Source organism: Stegostoma tigrinum, chromosome 37 (assembly GCF_030684315.1).
Source record: "Stegostoma tigrinum isolate sSteTig4 chromosome 37, sSteTig4.hap1, whole genome shotgun sequence".
NCBI lineage: Eukaryota > Metazoa > Chordata > Chondrichthyes > Orectolobiformes > Stegostomatidae > Stegostoma > Stegostoma tigrinum.
In genome coordinates this window covers 1,137,107-1,159,672 of record NC_081390.1, presented here as the reverse complement: position 1 = coordinate 1,159,672, position 22,566 = coordinate 1,137,107, and the positions used below count along the sequence as shown (strand labels likewise).

General features: G+C 45.7%; 1 protein-coding gene across 3 annotated transcripts in view; it reads left to right on the top strand.

Moving 5' to 3' along the window:
• The first annotated feature begins 287 nt into the window (after window positions 1–287).
• The window catches only part of LOC125467436 (polyunsaturated fatty acid 5-lipoxygenase), a 54,882-nt gene continuing 32,603 nt past the window's right edge, over window positions 288–22,566 (top strand). Inside the window, exons 1-4 of one of the 3 annotated variants that reach the window (XM_059640247.1) lie at window positions 288–308; window positions 6,291–6,485; window positions 12,292–12,373; window positions 15,928–16,050. In XM_059640247.1, coding sequence (XP_059496230.1) covers window positions 6,302–6,485; window positions 12,292–12,373; window positions 15,928–16,050 — 389 coding nt within the window. In that variant the 5' untranslated portion in view covers window positions 288–308; window positions 6,291–6,301. Of the gene's footprint in view, window positions 309–785; window positions 1,252–6,286; window positions 6,486–12,291; window positions 12,374–15,927; window positions 16,051–22,566 lie in introns of those variants that run through there. The other 2 variants (XM_059640245.1, XM_059640246.1) reach the window with 2 other exon arrangements.

Below are 22,566 nucleotides of genomic sequence, written 5' to 3'. Positions count from 1 at the left end.
AACCAGTTTGTAGAATCTAAGATCAAGGAAGTCTTGTTCTAACTTCATAAAATACTGAACAGATATTGCTGGAGAAACTCAGCAAGTCTGGCAGGATCTGTGGGAAGAAAAGAGAGTCAACTTTTGGAGTCCCTTCATCAGAACTGTGACAAGTCTGGACGGCTCCAGGGCTGTTCACTCTGCTCAGCAACATTGAAACCGCCATCCCCCCCGCCCCCCCCAGGCGAAATTATATATCTAGTTCCATCTAACGCCTTCTGCAGGCTGAACTCTATGGTTTTTGTATCCTGCGATCTTTCAACCGGTAGGTTTCTCCCTTAGACAGAAAGAGAGCGAGAGGCAAGCCGAATGCATAGATCCCTGAAAGTTTGCGCACAGGTAGACAGGAGAGCACCCGGAGTCTGTAGCAGCAACGTGAAGCCCTGAGGAAGGGTCACTGGACCCGAAACGTTAACTCTGTTTTCTCCTTTACAGATGCTGCCAGACCTGCTGAGCTTTTCCAGCAACTTTGTTTTTGTTCTTGAAGCACTGAGGAGTTTTCAAATGATATTCCGCCTGGTCTGAAGAGACCACTTCTGCAGAGCCAGGGGGCAGAGTGGGACTAACCTGTTCAACCCCTTGCAGGGAGCTGGCACCCAGTTCGGGCCGAGTGGCCTCCCCTTAGACTGGGACCATTCCGGCAGCACTGGCACCTTCCCAAACTGCCGCTGCTATTCCAGCACGAAACTTCCGTGTCTTTTTTTTTAAATAAGGCACCAGTTTCCAGCTCAAATTATTCAGCGGGACCTTTCACAGGTGGAGCTGCTGTGCGTGGTTAACCAGAATGTGAAATTACAAAGATCACATTACAAAGTACGCCCTCTCTGTCTGAAACCTGGACCCCACCTTTGTTTTACTTTGTGTGCCCTTGTTTGGCAAAGGCTGTGGGCTGTTAATCCCCGCCGTTTGGGGACGAGAGAGGAAGGCTTTCATTCAGAGTGAAGACACTGGGCGGAACCACAGCGAGTCACTCCGGCCCCGGGAGTCAGAGCCGTCACCGCTCTGTAAGGCTGTCAGTGCGGCGATGTGTTAGAGCCTGGGACTAGGCTGCCCTCCGGGAAGATGGTCTCCTATACAGTGACAGTGGCCACTGGTTCCCAGTGGTTTGCAGGCACGGATGATTATATTTACCTGACTCTGGTGGGAACTGAAGGCTGCAGCGAGAAAACCCTCCTGGATAAACCCCTCTACAATGACTTCGAGCGAGGAGCGGTGAGAATCAGTTCTTTAGTACCCCTCTTTCACTTTACCTCCAGGATGATATCTTCTCAAAGGCTCAGCTCCAGAAACGACCTCCATCTCTCTCTCTCGACTACACGTGGCCAGACTCCGGCAGAGGCCCCTTTTGCTCAGGCTCCCTCCCTTTCCCTCCCCTTCTCAATGCCACTTGTTTCCAGTTTAAACTTGTCCCATTCCTCCCCTCTCTGTCGCTGGTTATTTATCTCTTTGATCTTGCCATCAGTGTCCTCCACGGTTTCCCTGGTTTCTTCATTTCTGTCAAACTGAGCCTCCCCCTCCCCACTTTTTGCTCAACCCTCCCCTCTCTGCTATAATTCATGCCTGCTTTGTCCCTCTATCCCTACATCTCTCTTTCCTCTCCTCCCCTACCTCCACTTCCCCCTCCCTTTATACTCTCTCTCCCCGCCCTCTCTTCCTGCCACCTCAGTCTCCCCTCTATCTCCCTTTCCTCAGCCCCCCTCAAACCTCCCCTCCCAGAGAGGGCTGAGATGGTATCTGTGCCTGTAATTTGAGTGGAGCGGTGCCTGTATTTGCAGTGGGACCAGTGAGTCAGCCCCATGCGGCATCTGTGACTGGGCCCTGCCTGTGTCCTGTCTGGCCAGGTGAACCTGTGCTCAGCTGCTTGCTGTTGGCTGCTGCAAACTTCAGAAAACCGATTGATGTGCCCCTCTGCCAGCAGCTGTCATGCCTGGTCTTGTGCCCAATCTCTAACATTCAGTTGTGCTGTTGGAAGCCTGGTGAAATGGAGAGTGAGTGTTTGGCATTCTACCTTCATCTGACCAGAACTCCCTGATTGCTGAGAACCCCCACCCCTACCCCTAACTCCCAGGCAGATAAATCCAGCAGATTCTGTCTCCTGTCAGAAAAAAAATGAAAGTAACATCCTGCTGAAGATCACGTTCTGAGAAGAATCAGATTGCAGCCAGATAGTACCACTCACTCTTGCATGCAGTCTGTATCCAGCCTGCTGTTGTTCTGGGACTCTCTGAAGACCACAGTAATACCGCCATTCACCTTGCTCTCGGTTTCCCAGCCCTTCCAGAATAGGCTCTAGGGCACATTGCTCCTGCTGGGGAAACAGTTTACCCCCATCGTTGCCCATGGATCAGACGCTGAGTAGAACCATGAGGAAATTCCAATGATTATTATTCCCTTTTCACCGACTTCCCTGCTCCATAGATGATTCTCCCCAGTCCCAATCATCATGGGATCAATCTGTTTGATAATTCTTTGTCTTTAATGGTAGCTGCCCTTATCCAGAATAAACATACAGTAAGCTAATAGGGCTCTACTGGTGCAGCAGTAGTGCCCCTATCCCGATCCACGAGGCCCATGTTCAAGTCCCACCTACTACTGAGGAGTGTAATAATAATTCTGCACAGGTTGGATGGAAGTACAATAATTTTAACATGTTGTAATTGTCGTGCCCTTCCCAGTTCAGTAAGCTTATTGCACTGGAGGGGGTGCAGAGGAGGTTCACTAGAATGTAACCAATGTTGAAGCACTTCAGCTATGCAGAGAGGCTTGATAAGCTCACATTGTTTTCTTTAGAGCAGAGAAGGTTAAGGAGGTTCTGATCAAGGCTTTTAAGACTGAATGGAAAGGGTGAATGGAAAACAGCTGTTCCCTTTCTTCAAAGGGTCAATAACAAGTGGGCATCATTTTAAAGTGAAAGGCAGGAGGTTTAGAGGAAATTAGAGCTAAAACTTTTTCACCCAGAGGGTAGTGGGGTTTGGAATGCATTGCCTGGGAGGGGGGTTGAGGCGGAAACCTTACAACCTTGAAAAAGTACTTGGATGAGCGCTTGAAATGTATAACATTTGTTATACGTATAACAATGGGCCTCGAGCAGAAAAGCAGGATTAGTGTCAAAAGACATGTGTTCTTGGCAGCACTGACTTGATGGGCCAAAAGGCCTCTTCTGTCCTGTATGGTTCTCTGATGTCTAGGTTTATGCCGAAAGTTTGCTGACACTGTCCACAGTCAGCCAGCAGCTGAAAGCCAGAGGGGAAGGACCACAAATGTTTATAAACAAACTGATTCTAATTTGGTTTGACCAGATGGCTTGACCTAAATGCATGGTCATGAGTTTGCCTGAGCCGTGTTCTGCCCTAATAGTAGCACAGAATGAGGTTTGAAATTGAAGGCAAGTGGCTTTCTGAAACTTCCATTGAAAGTTTAATGTCAGTCAGAGAGTTCATTTCATGTTTAGTGATGTTACTTTGATGTATAGAGAGGTTCCTGATTTATAATTATTCATTCACAAACTGCTGGGCACAGTCACCCTTCTGAGTTTCCTGAGTCACCCGAGATCCCTGGAAAGTAGATTTTGGAAGGAATTGTCAGAATTTGACAGGGAGCTGTTTATTGGCTTTGGCCCATGCTCAGCAGTTGTTTTGAAGGTAAGGGGGAAGTCAGGCACAGGTCTGTGAGGCTGCGATGTCACTGCATCTTGACAGATCAGTAAAAGAGTGTGTTCTCCAAGAATGATACAGAGGTGTAGGATTTATTTCTGTCTGTGAGCCAATGCATGCTTAACCATACTATCACCAATTCTGAATCCTAGATTTTGGTAATAATCTCTGTTTTGGCACCTTGTAATACATTTTAAAGATGATACATCAGCGTTCCTTCTTAGCCATCATAATAATTATATCCTCTTAGAAACTCCAACAGTTTTGCCAAACACGATCTGACCTCATTGACTCTGTTTTTAACATGTTTCATTTTCGAAGTGCTTACTGCGTTCTTATTTATAGCTCCTGTTTAGAGGGCTACTACAGTTTGGTTCGGCAATAATACATAATTTCTCATTTTCACTCTTACTCCTTTCCTGAAGAAAAGGGTTTTATTTGCTATTCTCTGTCCCCACTGGGATTGTCCCAGAATCCAGGGAACCACAGCCACACTACCTTTACGGCTAGGTACGTTAAAACCAGTAATGTAGACCAGGGGATTTATTAAGTTTTTAGATTCATTAAGTGCTCCAACATTATCTCCTCATTAATGCTTATTTGTTTAAGTTCCTTGTCCGTGTTAAATTTTAGGTTTTCTACTGTTCTGGGATTGTTTCTTTATTTTCCATTGTGGAAACAGATGAAACGTGTTGATTTAATGTTCAAACCATTTCTTCATTTACAATAAACCTCTGTCTCCTCCAATTGGTGAGACACATTTAATTTCTCGACATTCTTCCTACATCCTGATGGATTTTTTATAACCTGTGCTCATGCCACTTGCCAGTTTACTCTCCTATCTTTTTCTTTGCCAATTCCTTAGTGGTCTCCTGCTGAAATCTAAAATGCTCCCAATCCTGAGTTTGCTACTCTTTTTGGAGCATTATAAACCTGTTCCTTTTGTTCAATACTAACTATAATTCTTTGGAATTAAATTGGATAAGTTCTTTTGCTTGATTTATGTTTATAAATCTTTGTTCCTAATCAAAAATTTAAAAGCTGTCCAATGATGTTCAATTTACAGGACACTAAGTATTTACCGAGAGGACTACTATCATTTTGAACATGTTAAATTAAGACCTAGAGAAAATAATTCTCCTTTCAAATAAATTCCTGCTCCAATAGTTAAGCCCAGACTGCCACACAGCCTTCCCTAGCATTTAATTTTATTTATGATGAAGGAAAATTATTTCCAATTTGTCCTCTAACTGAGGATAGTGTGAAGGGGAAAACATCATTAGTTTGGTGCTCAAATTGAGCTCAGAGCTAACCCAGCAGTAAACAAAAGGGAATTTGAATATTTAGTTGGAAGCATTGACCAATTTGTCAGGACTCATTTTAATGATTGGAAAATTAAAAAAGATCTTGCTGGATAAACCTTGATATTGGGCTACTCCCACATTGGAGTTACTTGTGTTTAGAAGATTTCAAACCTGATTTTAGACCAAAATAAGGAAGTGCTGAATATTTATGTTTTCGCTTTGTAGGTAATGTTTGTCACAGCATTTTTTAATCTATCTATTCTTTCAGGGGATGTAGACATTGCTTGTTAAGCCAGTGGTTGTGCCCGCCCCTAATTGCCCTTGAGAAGGTAATGGCGAGCTGTCTTCTTGAACTGCTGTAGTCCATGTGCTGTAGTAGACCAAAGAGGGAATGCTAGAATTTTGACCCAGTGACAATGAATGAGAGTGAAAATGAGAAACTGTGGATTATTGATTAATGAAAAGGTAGCAGGCCTCTAAAAAGAAGCTATTTCCGAGTCAGGATAATGCACGGCTTAGAAGGGAACTTGCAGCTGGTGGGTGTTCCCATGTATCCGCTGCTCTTGTCCTTCTGGGTGGAGATGGTCAGGTTTTGGAAGCTGCTATAAAGGAAGGCTTGGTGAATGCTTCAGTGCATCTTGTGAATGCTATGCATTGAGTATTGTTAGAACTGAACTCATCCAGGCAAATGCGGCATCTTCCATCACACTCCTGATTGACACTGCATTCCGTACCAGCTGTTCAGCTGTATAGCCATGGAGCTGCTGGGAGATCCCACGTATGCGCCTCTGATTCCGCTCTACTTTAAACATCCCACAGACGCAGAACCCAGAAGTCTGTTTAGGAAGAGAAACAATGAGGGGGAACATGGCTGCTGCTTTTTGCCTTGCAGTTGGGGCTTCTGAAGTGCCGTTGTAGCCATGTTGTTGATATGGCTGTTTCTATCATATACTGGCATGTTATAGTTACTTTCTGTTTTTTTTGATGGCAAGACAATCTTTTGTAGATGCCGATATGTTACTGAATACACCACAAACTTTTATTTTTCCGTACTAACCTTTGATGTGGCAATTTATCAACTGATTTCTGGCACTCTAACTAGAGTACAACCGCCCATTTCCTATTATCCACACTACATGTTACGTCCTCAAAGACTCCAATAGATTAGTCAAATATGATTTCTCTTTAACCAAACCACGTAGACTCTGCCTGATAACCTGATCTTAATCTAGGTGTCCGGTGTCTCTTTACAGTCAGTCCTTCAGTAATGCTCCTCTTTGTTTTGTGTAGGTAGACTCATATGATATGACAATGTCGAATGATATTGGCGAAATCCTGTTGGTGAAGATTGAGAAGCGCAAATACTGGGTACAGGATGATTGGTACTGTAAATACATCACCGTAAAAACACCTTCTGGCGAGTACATGGAGTTCCCATGTTACCGATGGATTACTGAAGACAAGGAAATTGAACTACGGGATGGACGCGGTTAGTGCCAAAGCCTGAATCTGAATTTGGGCAGTGAGTGGGAGGAGGTGTGGCATGTTTAATGCTCTGTTTCTGTTTGATTAGCTGGTTGCAGGGAGTTACAGCTGGCCATTCTATCACTGGGCGAGAGTGAGCAGATGCCAGCTAGGCTACCTACTTTTGATTCCATCGAGTGAGCACCCACCTAGCCATACCCAACCCTAGATGTGTAGTGCAGCTGTCAGGCTCTGCAGAGACACCTTCCGTGTTTAAACATTCTGCCTTCAAGTTGTTGAATCACATACATGGGGCCAGAACACCATGAACAATTCTGAGCAGTGCCTTTGGGCTGCAAGGATGGGGGAGTGAGTGGGAAATGATAATGAAATCACAGAAGCACTTTGCATTTGGGAAGATAGAGCCACTTAGTTGAGAAATCAACTGCTTGATAATGTCAGAAACAGGCCACATTCTCAGTAGTGCATAAAGTGTGGAAGCAGGCCATTCAGCACATTGAGTCCACATCACCCCACCAAAGAGCATTGCACCTAGACCCACTGCCCCCACCTCTCCCTGTAACACTGCATTTCCCTTGGCTAATCCTTGGGCAGTTTGGCATGGCCAGTCCACCTAACCTGCACATCTTTGGACTGTGAGAGGAAACTGGAGCACCCGGAGGAAACCCACCAGACACGGGGAGAACATGCAGACTCCACACAGACACTCACCCAAGGGTGGAAGGAAATCCACATCACTAGCGCTGTGAGGCAGCAGTGCTAACCACTGAGCCACCATACCAACCCCGAAATGCAAGTCAGAACTGCTAATCCAGAGATCCACATGATGTCCTGGGGACCTGGGTTCAAATACTGCCACAGCAGATTGTGGAGTATGAATTCAGCAACAAAATCTGAAATTAAGAGTGTAACAATGACCATGAAATCTTTGTTGATTATTGGGAAAAACCCATCTGGCTCACTAGTGTCCTTGAGGGAAGGAAACTGCCCTCCTTACCTGTTCCCATTATCTCCTTACCTGGTCTGGTTTACATGTGACTCCAGACCCACAGCAATGTGGTTGACTCTTAACTGCCCTCTGGGCCATTAAGGGTGGACAATAAATGCTAGCCTAGCCAGTGACACCCACGTCATGTGAATGAATTTTAAAAAAAATTGAAGTCCTCTCTTACCTTTCTAATGCAGCTGTTGGCTAGAACACCAGTTCCAGCACAGCTGAGGAAGAGATTGTCCATTGGCACACATCCCAGATTCCTGATGTATTCCAGATGCACTGGAGCCAGTGTCCCATGAACCAGAATCCCTTTGTCCCAAAGCCGACTTTGAGCTGTATATTAATCTTCCCAATCTGATTTGCCCTACGCTAATTCTCAAGTGACTTAGATGTTGTTCTTGTTATTGGTACCAACATGGACCATGACAACCTGGAACCGGACTGGTAACAGTTGTTCGCGCTCGTGCTCTTTGCCGCAGAGAATAGTATCAATTTCTCGATGTGTACTGTCCCCCAATACTGCTACATTCCTTTTTGTACTCCCCAGTTGAATGGCTTCCCATTCATTGTACCACAGTCAGTTAGCTCATCCACCTGGCAGCCCCCACTCTCAACCAGACAAGCTGCAAGAATCTCAAACCTGTTAGACAATTAAAAAGCTGAGGCTCCTGTGCTTCTGCCTGCTGGATACTATTACATAAATACAAATAACTTTACCGCCCCACCCCCAACTTCCCCACTTTGATGCATTGTATATCTCTGTAATTCAGCCTCCAGCTCATAAAATGTGAGCCAAAACTGATGAAATTTCAAATATTTGACTGAGACATATTCGCTCTGGCCGAAACTGGCATCCAGGAGCTCCCACATGCTGAGACACATCACCCAATTTTCCCATGTTGCTAATTAAGTGTAATCACTGTGAGTGAAGGCTGGTTTAGTATGGAAGAGCAAAATGTGGTGGTGCAGATGTAGAAGGCCAAAGGGCCTATTCTTTGTTCTTAACTCCTTCATTATTTTACTAACTTATACATTAACTGTGTTTTTGATATTTTATTAGTCTTACTCTTTCACTGGAGACTTTGTTAAAAGCTTTGTTTAAGGTTGAAAATGACAGCAAGCATTCAATTCACATTAAGAAAGAGACAGCACAGTTACAATTGTATGCCTTTATTAGAGACATAGAAAATAAGTGCAGGAGTAGACTATGCATGACCCTTCAATACGATCATGTCTGATTGTGCAATCTCAGTATCCCACTCCCACTTTCTCTCCATGCCCCTTGATCCCTTCAGCCACAAAGGCCATGTCCAGCTCCTTCTTGAATATATCTAATGAACTGGCTCCAACAGCTTCCTGTGGGAGAGAATTCCACAGCTTCACAACTCTCTGAATGACGAAATTATTCTTCATCTCAGTCCTGAATGGCCTACCCCTTATTCTTAGACTGTGACCCCTCGTTCCCCTACATCAGCTACATTCTTCCTGCATCTAGCCTGTCCAGTCCCATCAGGATTTTATATGTTTCTGTAAGACTCCCCCCCCGTCATTCTTCTAAATTGCAGCAAATACAAGGCCAGTCGATCCAGTCTTTCCTCAGTCTGCCATTCTGGGAATCAGTCTGATGAACCTTTGCTGGACTCCCTCGGTAGCAAAAATGTCTTCCTCAGACTAGGAGATCAAAACTGCGCACAATACTCAAGCTGTGGCCTCACTAAAGCCCTGTATAACTGCAGCAAGACGTCCTGGCTCTGATACTCAAACCCTCTCGCTGTGAAGGCCAGCATGCCATTAGCTTTTCTCACAGCCTCCTGCACCCTCATGCCAACCTTCAGTGACTGTTGCACTGTGACACCCAGATCGAGTTCCATCTCGCCTTTTCCTAAACTGCCACCATTTAGATAATAATCCACCTTCCTGTTTTTGTGACCAAAGCGGGTAACCTCACATTTATCCATATTATATTGCATTTGCCAAGTATTTGCCCACTCAGCCAGTTTACCCAGTCACCCTGCAGCCTCTTAGCTTCCTCCTCACAGCATGCAGTGCCACCCAGCTTAATGTCATCTGTAAATTTAGAGATATGAGATTGTATTCCTTTGTCCAATTCATGAATGTATATTATGAGAAAATGGAGTTGCCAGAGGATTGGATCACAGACCTGATATCTAGAATTAGAAAAGAATTGAGAAGAAATCAAAGGACTGTGGGCCAATTAGCTTCATGATTGTGGTACGAAAGTGAATGGAATCTTTATTTAAGGATAACAATGGAAAATATTGAAATCCAAAAACAGAATAGAGAACTATCAGGATAGATTTCAAATCCTGAGCTGTTTTCATTGAATCCCTACAGTGTGGAAGCAGGCCATTCAGCCTGTCAAGTCCACCCTGGCCGTCTGAAGAACATCCCACCCAGATCCACCCCCTATATTATCCCTGTAATCCTGTGGCTAAACTGCCTACACACTATGGGGCAATTTAGCATGGCCAACCCATCTAGCCCACACAGTTTTGGATGGTAGCAGGAAACCAGAGCACCCACACGAAACCCATGCAGACTCAGGGAGAATGTGCAATCTCCACACAAACAGTCGCCCAAGTCTCGGATCAAACTGGGTCCCTGGCACTGTGAGGCAGCAATGTGAACCACTGTGCCTCTGTCTCTTGACGAACCTTACTGAAGCCTTTGACAGTGTAAAAGAGAGTAGACAAGTATGTGTAAAATATTTTGATTTCTAAAAAGCTCTTTGTAAGGCATTGCATAATAAATCATTGACTAAAGTTCACCACATCTTCATTTAGAACAAGTCTAACCCTGTGTTGTAGCCATCCTAGAAGTGTCTAATGTGGGACAGTATCGAGGGACCTTTACTCTATATGTAACGTGTGTTGTACCTGACATTAATCGGAGGCAGTGTGAAAGAGCATTACTTTCAATTTAAAAGCGTATTGGAAGCTTTGTGCTGTATGTAACCTCACATTGCCCTACCCTGGGAGTATATGATGGGAACAGTGTCGAGGGAGCTCTACTCTGTTGTTTTACTGTGTTACAACCCATGCTGTCCCTGTCCGGGGAGTGTGTGATAGGGACAGTGCCTATATCTAATGCTGTGCCGCTCTTGCCCTGTGAGTATATGATGGGGGACAAAGCAGAGGGAGCTTCATTGTGTGTCTAACCTCGTGCTGTCCCTGTCATGGGACTGTTTGATGGAGACAGTGTCAAGGAAACTTTAAATTTTGTTTAAAAGAGTAAAGGCCACAACCTTCAGGTAAATGAACATAAAATAAAATCACTACAATATTTTAAAAGGTGAAGAAAAGGAAAAACATAGATTTAGAGTTGTAAAGATATGCAGCACAGAAACAGACCCTTTGGTCCAACTGGTTCATGCAGACTAGATGTCCTAAATTAATCTAGCCGCATTTGTCAGCATTTGGCCCATATCCCTCTAAACCCTTCTTATTCATGTTCCATCCAGATGCCTTTAAATGTTGTAATTGTTCCAGCCACCACCACTTCCTCTGGCAGCTCATTCCATAAACACACCACTATCAGTGTGAAAAAGTTTCCCCTTAGCTCCCTTTTATATCTTTCCCATCTCATCTTAAAACTGTGCCCTCTAGTTTTGGACTCCCCTACCCTGGGGAAATGTCCTTGGCGGTTGACCCTATCCGTGTCCCTCATGATTTTACAATTCTCTATAAAGTCACCCCTCAGTCTCCAACGCTCCAGGGAAAATAGCCCCAGCCTATTCAGTGTCTTCCTCTGGCTCAAACACTCTAACCCTGGCAACATCCTTGTAAATCTTTTCTGAGCCCTCTCAAGTTTTGCAACATCCTTCCTACAACAGGAAGACCAGAATTGGACACAGTATTCCAAAACTGGCCCAAACCAATGTCCTGTACAGTCGCAATGTGATCTCTCAACTCCTATACTCAATGCACTGACCAATAAAGGCAATCGTACCGAATACCTTCTTCGCTATCCTATCTACCTGTGACGACTTTCAATGAACAATACATCTGCACTCCAAGGTCTCAACACTCCCCAGGACCTTACCAGTAGATTTATGAGTCCTGCCCTGACTTGTTTTTCCAAAATGTAGCACCTCACATCAAACACTAAAAAAACAAAAGTTTCAATTATTGTGTTCCAGTATCTCTGCATTATTTTAGATCAAGTCTGTGCAATAAGCACACTTTCCTGCCACTGTCCCGGAATAGGCACCCTCTATAACCGTATGTGAACACTATTCCAGGACAGACATTCTCTATAACTCTATATGAACACTATCCTGGGACAGACACTCTCTGTAACGGTTTATGATCAGAGGACAGGCACTCTCTGTAACGGTTTGTGAACACAGGACAGACACTCGCTGTAACAGTTTATGAACAGAGGACAGACACTTTCTGTAACAGTTTGTGAACACGGGAAAGACACTCTCTGTGATGGTTTATGAACCCAGGACAGTTCTCTCTAACGGTTTATGAATGCAGGACAAACACTCTCTGTAACAGTTTGTGAACACAGGACAGACACTCGCTGTAACAGTTTATGAACGCAGGATAGACACTCTTGTAACGGTTTGTGAACACAAGACAGACACTATCTGTAACAGTTTGTGAACACAGGACAGACACTCTCTGTAACGGTTTGTGAACACAGTACAGACACTCTCTGTAACAGTTAGTGAACACAGTACAGACACTCTCTGTAACGGTTTATGAACACAGGATAGACAATCTCTGGAATGGTTCATGAACACAGGATAGGCACTCTCTGTAATGCTGTGTGAAATGTCATTTTGCAGCTAGATTACCACGCGATGACCAGATTCAAATTGTCCGACAACACCGCCGCAGAGAACTCGAGGAGAGGCAGAAGATGTACAGGTAAATGATTGTGTCCCTGGAACGAGAGTGGTTGCTTTTTTCTGAAGGTGATGAGACCAGTGCATGTGGGAGACCTATCAGTATCTTCCTGCAGTTACTGGCAGAGTGACCTGGTATGGGGAGTGCTGAGTGTTGTAGGTTGTTGTGGTGTCCTGGGTATGCAGTGAATATGGGAATAAGGGGACACGTCACCTTTGTGTCTGAATGTAACATGAACTGCACTTGCCACCCATTGTTCCCACAGTGCATAATCCCAAAAGCACCAGCCGCTGTTCTTCTGGCCTTAACTCAGCTCAGAGCGTCTGTCTGAAGCTGGTGGCCTTTATTTGATTAGCTTCCTGCACCTGACTTGATCAATGTACAGGTGGCTGGTCTCTCATACAGTGAGGTCAGTGGCTCTTTAGCCCTGGACGTGAGACTGAACAAATCTTGACCGCACCCCTCCCCACTTACTTTCCCCTACAGCTTCCCACATCCTTTGTTTCACAAAGTCTGCAGGAATTGTGCTGATTGATACTCACAGCTAGCAGCTGCAGATTGAGAGTTGGAGGGAAGTTAACCGCACCACCTGTTGCATTGTGAAATTCGGAGCTGCCCTGGCAATTATTTACTCAATATAAACAGAAGTGTCCTCTTCTCATTTGCCTGTGCCTTTGCCACAGCTCTGGAGCAGTCAAGTGAACCTCCTGCAACTTTTGGTAGTTTTGTTTTAGATGTTCGATAATTTGTTCCCAGTTTATTGACTGCATGTTTAGATTAGATTCTCTACAGTGTGGAAACAGGCCCTGCAGCCCAACAAGTCCACACCGTCCCTTGAAGCAAGCCACCCAGACCCATCCCCCTATAACCCACACACCCCTGAACACTACGGGCAATTTAGCATGGCCAATCCACCTAGCCTGCACATCTTTGGACTGTGGGAGGAAACCCACGCAGACACGAGGAGAATGTGCAAACTCCACACAGACAGGTCGCTTGAGGCTGGAATCGAACCCAGGTCCCTGGCGCTGTGAGGCTGCAGTGCTAACCACTGAGACACCGTGCAGCCCCATTCACTGTGGGATGCAGTGTTTCACTTAATAAATAAAGCCGTGCAAGTGTTTAATTAAAAACTCCAATTCCTTTTCCAAAGCAGGTATTAAATCTATTTCTACCATCATTTTCAGGCAGAGGAGATTGTTTACTTTGTTTGCTCGATTAATCTGAATTGCCTGTCATTTTGAGCATTCTGGTTAAAACTCCCATTAACAACATGGAGAATACCATGCAATGACTGCCACAAACATTACATCAGACAGACAGGAAGGAAACTAGCCATCAGAATACACCAACATCAGCTCACAGCAAAACAGCACGACAAACTCTCCTTATCATCGGTACGCTCAGACAATGAAGACCGTCAGTTTAACTGGGACAACATACCCATAGTAGCCCAAGCCAAACGTAGACACACACGGGAATTCCTAGAGGCATGGTTCTCCACCTGTACTTCAGTCAACAAACATATAGAATCGGACCCCATATACAAACCCACACATAGAACATAGAAAAGTACAGCATTGTACAGGCCCTTCGGCCCACGATGTTGTGCCATGGAATAATCCTAATCCAAAAATAAATTAACCTAACCTACATTCCCCTCAATTCACTCCTGTTCAAGTGCATGTCCAGCAGTCGCTTAAATGTCACTAATGACTCCGCTTCCATGACTACCACTGGCAAACTATTCCATGCGGTCTCAACTGTCTGGGTGAAGAACCTCCCTCTGATGTCTCCTCTATACCTTCCTCCTAACACCTTAAAACTATGACCCCTCCTGGCAGTCAATCCTGCCCTGGGGAAGAGTCTCTGGCTAGCGACTCTATCCATGCCTCTCATTACCTTGTACACCTCGATCAGGTCACCTCTCTTCCTCCTCCTCTCTAGAGAGAAAAGCCCGAGCTCAGTCAACCTCTCCTCGTAAGACAAGCCCTCCAGTCCAGGCAGCATCCTGGTAAACCTCCTTTGCACCCTCTCCAAAGCCTCCACATCTTTCCTGCAATAGGGGGACGAGAACTGGACACAATATTCCAAGTGTGGCCTCACCAGGGTTTTGTAGAGCTGCAGCATAACCTTGCAGCTCTTAAACTCGATCCCCCTGTTAATGAAAGCCAAAACACCATAACCTTATCCACCTGGGTGGCAACTTTGAGGGAGCTATGTACTTGAACACCAAGATCCCACTGTTCCTCCACACTGCCGAGAATCCTGCCTTTAATCCTATATTCAGCATTTAAGTTCGACCTTCCAAAATGCATCACCTCGCATTTATCCAGGTTGAACTCCATCTGCCATTTCTCAGCCCAGCTCTGCATTCTGTCAATGTCTCGCTGAAGCCTGCAATAGCCTTCGATACTATCAACGGCACCTCCAACCTTTGTGTCATCAGTAAACATACTAACCCACCCCTCAACCTCCTCATCCAAGTCATTTCTAAAAACTACAAAGAGCAGAGGCCCAAGAACAGAGCCCTGCGGGACACCACTCAGCACTGACCTCCAGGCAGAATACTTACCATCTACAACCACTCTCTGCCTCCTGTCAGCCAACCAGTTCTGAATCCAGACAGCCAAATCTCCCTGTACTCCATACCTCCTGACTTTATGAATGAGCCTGCCATGGGGAACCTTATCAAATGCTTTGCTGAAGTCCACGTACACCACATCCACTGCTCGACCCTCGTCAACCTGTCTCGTGACCTCCTCAAAGAACTCAATAAGATTTGTGAGGCATGACCTTCCCCTCTCAAAGCCATGCTGACTCCCTTTAATCACGCTATGCTTTTCCAAATAGTCATAAATCCTATCCCTCAGAATTCTTTCCAAAACCTTGCTGATCACAGACGTAAGACTGACTGGTCTGTAATTGCCAGGGATTTCCCTTACTTGAAAAGAGGAACAACATTTGCCTCCCCTCAATCTTCCGGTACGACTCCCGTGGAGAGTGAGGAAGCAAAGATCTTCGCCAGCGGCTTAGCAACCTCCTTTCTTGCTTCCCGGATCAAAACTGGAAATGACACTGTCACCATAATGGACCAGACAGTATAAATTCCAGGCGTAAAAGAATAACATCGCTTCATTGGAGGCCTCACTGACGATGTTACCTAACATGGTGACGAAACATCTGAACGAGAACAAGCCAGCTTGGCGAGCAAGTCTACAACCTCACCCACAACCCAAGCTATAGATCTTAGCAAAAACTTTAAGGGAAGAGAATGTGTCCAGCCACTCAATGGAACTGAATTCCTTCCTCCCTTGTACTGTTCTGGTGAATCTCCTCTGCTTTTGCTCAAAGCAAAGTGCGTGACCCACAATTGGATACAATATTCCAGCTGCACCTACTCAATATTGTATAAAAATATTAGATGTCACTTTTTTGCTTCAGTGTTTCACACTTTATTTAAAACATAGAGCATGTTTTTTTCTTAAATGGTCCCATTTAATTTCGATCCTGTGCCCTTCCCCAGAGGTGGTCACCAATGATACCGCTGAGGCTGGCTGTTTTGTGTGTTGCAGGTGGAAAGAATGGCACCCAGGGTTCCCACTGAGTATTGATGCCAACTATCACAGTGAGCTCCCCCGTGACATCCAGTTTGACAGCGAGAAAGGAGTCGACTTTGTCCTGAACTACTCCAAAGCGTGAGTAAAGACTCTGTCCACTGACCCCAGCCCGGTCCGCATAGCCCAACTCCCCCCGGATGATTCACTGGGCACAAGTGTTACCTGCCCAAGAGACCCAATGGCCTGAGCATCTATTTCTGGGCCAAACCCTGTGAGCTGACCTCTACTGGGACACTGAAGATTCCGTTCCCTACAGATCCTACCTAGCAAGTGACTGTCGGACCAAGATATATTGTCCCCCGTCTGTCAGCACTGACTCGCAGTCAATGAACAATGGCAAATTTGGAGGGGCAACTAAAAAAACTCACAGCTCCATGCACACCCACGCTGCACCCCCCCAAACACACCCGCCCACTGTCCCCGCACACCCCGAAGCACACCCGCCCACTGTCCCCGCACACCCCGAAACACACCCGCTCACTGTCCCCGCACACCCCGAAACACACCCGCCCACTGTCCCCACACACCCCGAAACACACCCGCCCACTGTCCCCACACACCCCGAAACACACCCACACACTGTCCCCACACACCCCGAAACACACCCGCCCACTGTCCCCACACACCCCGAAACACACCCGCCCACTGTCCCCACACACCCCGAAACACACCCGCCCACTGTCCCCACACACCCCGAAACACACCCGCCCACTGTCCCCACACACCCCGAAACACACCCGCCCACTGTCCCCACACACCCCGAAACACACCCGCCCACTGTCCCCACACACCCCAAAACCTACCCACACACTGTCCCCACACACCCCGAAACACACCCGCCCACTGTCCCCACACACCCCAAGAAACACCTCCGCACTGTCCCCACACACCCCGAAACACACCCGCCCACTGTCCCCACACACCCCGAAACACACCCGCCCACTGTCCCCACACACCCCAAAACACACCCGCCCACTGTCCCCGCACACCCCAAGAAACACCCCCGTACTGTCCCCACACACCCCGAAACACACCCACTCACTGTCCCCACACATGCCCAAACACACTCTCCACTGCCATACACACACACACCCACACCCACACCCACAGACACACAAACTCTATACCCTCCCATATTCCCACAGACATCCCCACACACCCTCATACACGCACAGAGACATCCCACACACATCTACATATACACACATATACACACAATCCTCCATCCCCACACACAAACACACACACACACTCACCTAGATGCACCCACCCTCCACTCCCATACACATGCCACACACACCTCCGTACACACAACACCCACACTTGCACATGCACGCACACATGCACACCCACATATCCACACATCCCCACACATACAATCCCACTCACACTCACACACAATCCCACTCACACTCTCACACACCCACAGACACGCAAACTGTCTATCCTCCCACATTCCCACAGACATCCCCACACACCCTCATACACATACAGAGACATCCCCACGCACACTTGCACATGCACACACAAATCCTCCATCCCCACACACACGGATACTCACATCTCCACAAATGCACACCCTCCAAACCCACACACATGTCTCATGCACGCAGGCATTTGTGCACATGTGCACACACACATACACACACATGCGCACAGACACACAAAAAACCACCACCGCACAGGCACACACTCAACCACAAACACTCCCTCTCCCAAGCACACAAAGAGATGAGAGACAGTCGCCAGCTCTTTCCCCTGTCTTCCCAATGAAGTTAGAGCAAGCAAAAGTAAAGGTAAATGCAGATGCTGCACACCCTCCCCTGACCCACATGCAGTGCTGGAAAGGCACCCCCCCCTCCTCTGACCCACACACAGTGCTGAAAAAGCAAGTCCCCCCATCTGCCTGACCCACACGCAGTGCTGGAAAGGCACGTCCCATCCCCCTGACCCACACGCAGTGCTGAAAAAGCAATCCCCCACTCCCCCTGACCCACATGCTGTCCTGGAAAAGCACACCCCTCCCCCTGACCCACGCGCAGTGCTGAAAAAGCAACACCCCCCTCCCCTGACCCACATGCAGTGCTGGAAAGGCACACCCCTCCCCCGACCCATATGCAGTGCTGGAAAGGCACCCCCCTCCCCGACCCACATGCAGTGCTGGAAGCACGCCTCTGCCCCCTCCCCCCCAACTCACACGCAGTGCTGGAAACACGTTACCCCATCCCCCTGACCCACACACAGTGCTGGAAACACACTTCCCCCACATTCCCCCGACCCTCACACAGTGCTGGAAAAGCACCCCCCTCACCCCCGACTCACACGCAGTGCTGGAAAAGCACCCCCCCCTCACCCCTTGACCCACACACAATACTGGAAAAGCAGCCTCTGCTTCCCCGACCCACACGCAGTGCTGGAAATGCACACCCCTCGCCCCCTGACCCACACATAGGCTGGAAATGCACTCCCCCCTTCTCCTGGCCCACACACCGTGCTAGAAATGCACCCCCCCCCTTCTCCTGGCCCACACACTGTGCTGGAAAAGCCCCCCCCGCTTCTCCTGACCCACACGCAATGTTGGAAATGCACCCCCCCGCCACTCGACCTACAAGCAGTGCTGGAAACATGCTCCACCCCCTACCCCTGACCCACACATAGTGCTGGAAACATGCACCTGGGTCTGTAACTGAATCTGCTTGTGTCAAATCACCCAAGGGTGGAATCAAACCCGGGTCTCTGGCACTGTGAGGCAGCTGTGTTAATCACTGAGCCACCAGGCTGTCCCAGAATGAAAATTGGAAAAAAATGAGTATATTACACATAATGAAACGCTCTTCAGAGGAATTGTTCCAGGTCATTACTCAACCTGGCGGCTGAGGGGCTCAGAAGGTAAAATGGGAAGAGTGGGAGTTTGATCAAGTTTTCTGTCGGAGGTTCTTGCAGGACATTTAGAAAACCTCTCTGCAACTGAGAAGAGTCAGCTTGGTTTTGAGAAAGGGAGGTCATGTTTAGCTAATTTATTAGGGCTCTTTCAGGTAGTAACAAGTAACAGAGATACAAGGGCACCTATCAACATGATGTATTTTGATTTCCAAAATTTACCTGATGAGGTGCCACATCAAAGGTTACTATGCAAAATTATTCACATAACAGTCAATGGGAGATTGCCCATCATATAATACTTCTTTTAGAATATTGGTAAACATATGGTGTACAAGGTAATGAGAGGCATGAATAGAATCGATAGCCAGAGACTTTTCCCCAGGGCACGATTGACTGCCACAAGGGGTCATAGTTTTAAGGTGTTAGGAGGAAGGTATAGAGGAGACAAGAGGAAGAATAAGGATGATGAAACAGACTGGGAATAATATTTTGAGAAGTGAAAAGCCCTTGCAATTCAGAACTTTTGTTGGATATAAACAAATTAGAAGGCAAGTTGATAAAGGATGTCAAATAAAAAGAGTTGGAAAGAAGTTGGTGTATTTATCAATTAATCAGATAGAGCATATTATATTATTACATTATACAGACAGATGTGCACAGAAAAGGTGCTGCCTGAGGCAGGTACAAATCTAAAAGCAGATGAGACACTCAGGAACACTATGCATTTGATCTGGGAAACCTAGAAAATAGAAAGGGTAGTTTAAAATTCCTTGGCTGCTGAAACACTGGTGGTAACAGAAGCTATGGATACATATAGAACATAGAAAAGTACAGCACAGTACAGGCCCTTCAGAGGGAGGTTCTTCACCCAGAGAGTTGTGAGCGCATGAATACTTTGCCAGTGGTAGTCGTGGAAGCAGAGTCATTAGTGACATTTAAGCGACTGCCGGACATGCACATGGACAGCAGTGAATTGAGGGGAATGTAGGTTAGGTTATTTTATTTTTGGATTAGGATTATTCCACTGCACAACATCGTGGGCCGAAGGGCCTGTACTGTGCTGTACTTTTCTATGTTCTATATGTATCCATAGCTTCTGTTACCACCAGTGTTTCAGCAGCCAAGGAATTTTAAACTACCCTTTCTATTTTCTAGGTTTCCCAGATCAAATGCTAGTGTTCCTGAGTGTCTCATCTGCTTTTAGATTTGTACCTGCCTCAGGCAGCACCTTTTCTGTGCACATCTGTCTGTATAATGTAATAATAAAATATGCTCTATCTGATTACTTGATAAATACACCAACTTCTTTCCAACTCTCCAACTCTTTTTATTTGACATCCTCAATCAACTTGCCTTCTAATTTGTTTATATCCAACAAAAGTTCTGTATTGCAAGGGCTTTTCACTTCTCATGATGTTATTCCCAGTCTGTTTCATCATCCTTGTCCCTCCTCCTGTCTCATTCTGGTTGACTACAACAAAATCTGCTCTTATAATAACCAGAATTCCTTTTGCAAGCTCACAATGTTTTCCTAGATCCATGTTCACCTCCAGCTCAGCTTTCAGAGACTGTACTGCATTTTCTTGCCTTCCACATCTTTTCTTTAGTTTGCCAATCACTGTGGACCAGACCGAATCCCCTTCAAATTTCTCAAGGAGATAGGGTCTAGGCTAACTTTTATCGTATTTAAAGACAAATGTAAGGTGCTATGTTCCAGATGTGATTCAATTTGTTGCACTACTCGGCTTTAAGCAAACATTATCCTTACCCACAGTTAAAATACAAACAAAAGAAAGAAGAGCTGGTATAACTATAATTCTACTGAAAATCTCATCAGAACAATAGATTATTCAACCATGAAAAAGTAACTGTTCCAATCCCATAAACACAACCTTGGCAAAGTTAATAAAACAGATTATCTCACACATGATTCTGGCAGCAGAGAGAGAACCCAAGATTTTAGCTGTAGCAGAGAGAGAGAGATGTAACAGCTTCAACATGCAGCTTCAATGCATCAACAGCTACTGAAAGCTAAACGAAAACCCTGACTCTGTGGGAGCCTGACTCCACCCATTCATGTACTTCTATTGTTTCAACATTAAAAACCCCCCAAGGCCTTACAAGCTGTTTATTGGCTTAGACCAGACAATTTATCACCAATGGCTCAAAATCTCTCTTAAACAAAAATCTGAACAAAATACACCTCTTAAACCCTAGTATCATCACACAATCCATGGATTTAAACTCCTGTCTCTTCTTCTCACCCTTTTGGTGATGTTTGCATTTCCCGGTGTCTTTCCCTGCTCTCCCTATAATAGTTGCATTCCTACGTTCCTGGCCCCTTCTGGCATATGTGGATCTTTGATCCCCATATTTAGTTGTTGTTCTCTGAAGCAAGTAGCTTTGTCCTGTGTTTCTATATCATCTCATTTAAGTTCACCTAGCTTATCATTACATGAGTGTATGTTTGTGTGTATGTGTGAGTGAGAGAGACAGGAAGTACATGCGTGAGTGTTTGTGAATGACAGTGAGTGCATGTGTGTGTGTGTGTGTGTGTGTGTGTGTGTTTTGGGGGGGGTGAATGTATGTATGTGTTTGTCTAAGAGAGCATGTGTGAGAGACTGTGTCTGTGTATGAAGTGTGTAGAACCTCCTCACTTTCAATGACATGTTCCAATTTTGTGAATGTGTAACCAATGCCAATAAACCTTGAGAATGCACCTTAATTGTTTGGTTGCCCTACTGTCAAATTACTATTTTTTTTCATCATTTCACTGTAACGCTACCTAGATTTTTCCACTCTTTGCGTGCTTCTCTTATATAAACGCCACCTCCCCAGATTAAAATTCATTTGTACAGAAACAGAAATTACTGGAAAAAATTCGCAGGTCTGGCAGCATCTGTCAAGAGGAATCAGAGTTAATGTTTTGGGTCGAGTACCCTTCCTCAGAACTTAAGAAAATTTATTTGTGTTAGCTTCATACAGTGTTGTAAGCCTCACCAGATTTTCTATGAAACTTCAACCTTAATGAATAACCTGAGTGCAGGGTGTTCATGTGCCAGAAACCAATTAACATGGCTATAGCCCCAGATATTTGCAGTGAATTCTTACATGGACTGCCCAGGTCAGGCGGATGTTCATTTACAGTTTGTTTGGTCTACTAGGGTTTAAGGCAACTCATCTGTCCTTTTATGATTTCCTTTGATTTGATTTATTATTGTCACATGTACCAAGATACAATGAAAAATACTGTTGTCCGTGCTTAACAGACAAATCATACTTTCTACAAGTAATTAGGGTAATAGAACAGAATGCAGAATATTGCATTACAGCTATAGAGAAGGTGTAGGTGAAGATCAACTCTGATATATGAGAGGTTTGTTCATAGGTCTGATAACATCAGGGAAGAAGCTGTTCTTGAATTTGTCAGTAAGTATTTTCAAGCTTTTGTATCTTCTGCCTGATGGAGAGTATGGAAGACGGTTGGGAGTGGTCTTTGACTATGTTGACTGCTTTCCCGAGGCACTGTGAAATGTAAATGGAGTCACTGGAAGGAAGGCTAGTTTGCGTGAGGGACTGGGATATATTCACAAATTTCTAATTTCTTGCTGTCTTGGGTAGAGCAGTTGCTGTACCATGTTGTGATGCATCCAGATAGCATGCCTTCTAAGGTAAATTTATAAAAGTTGGTCAGAGTCACTGTCTTTCACA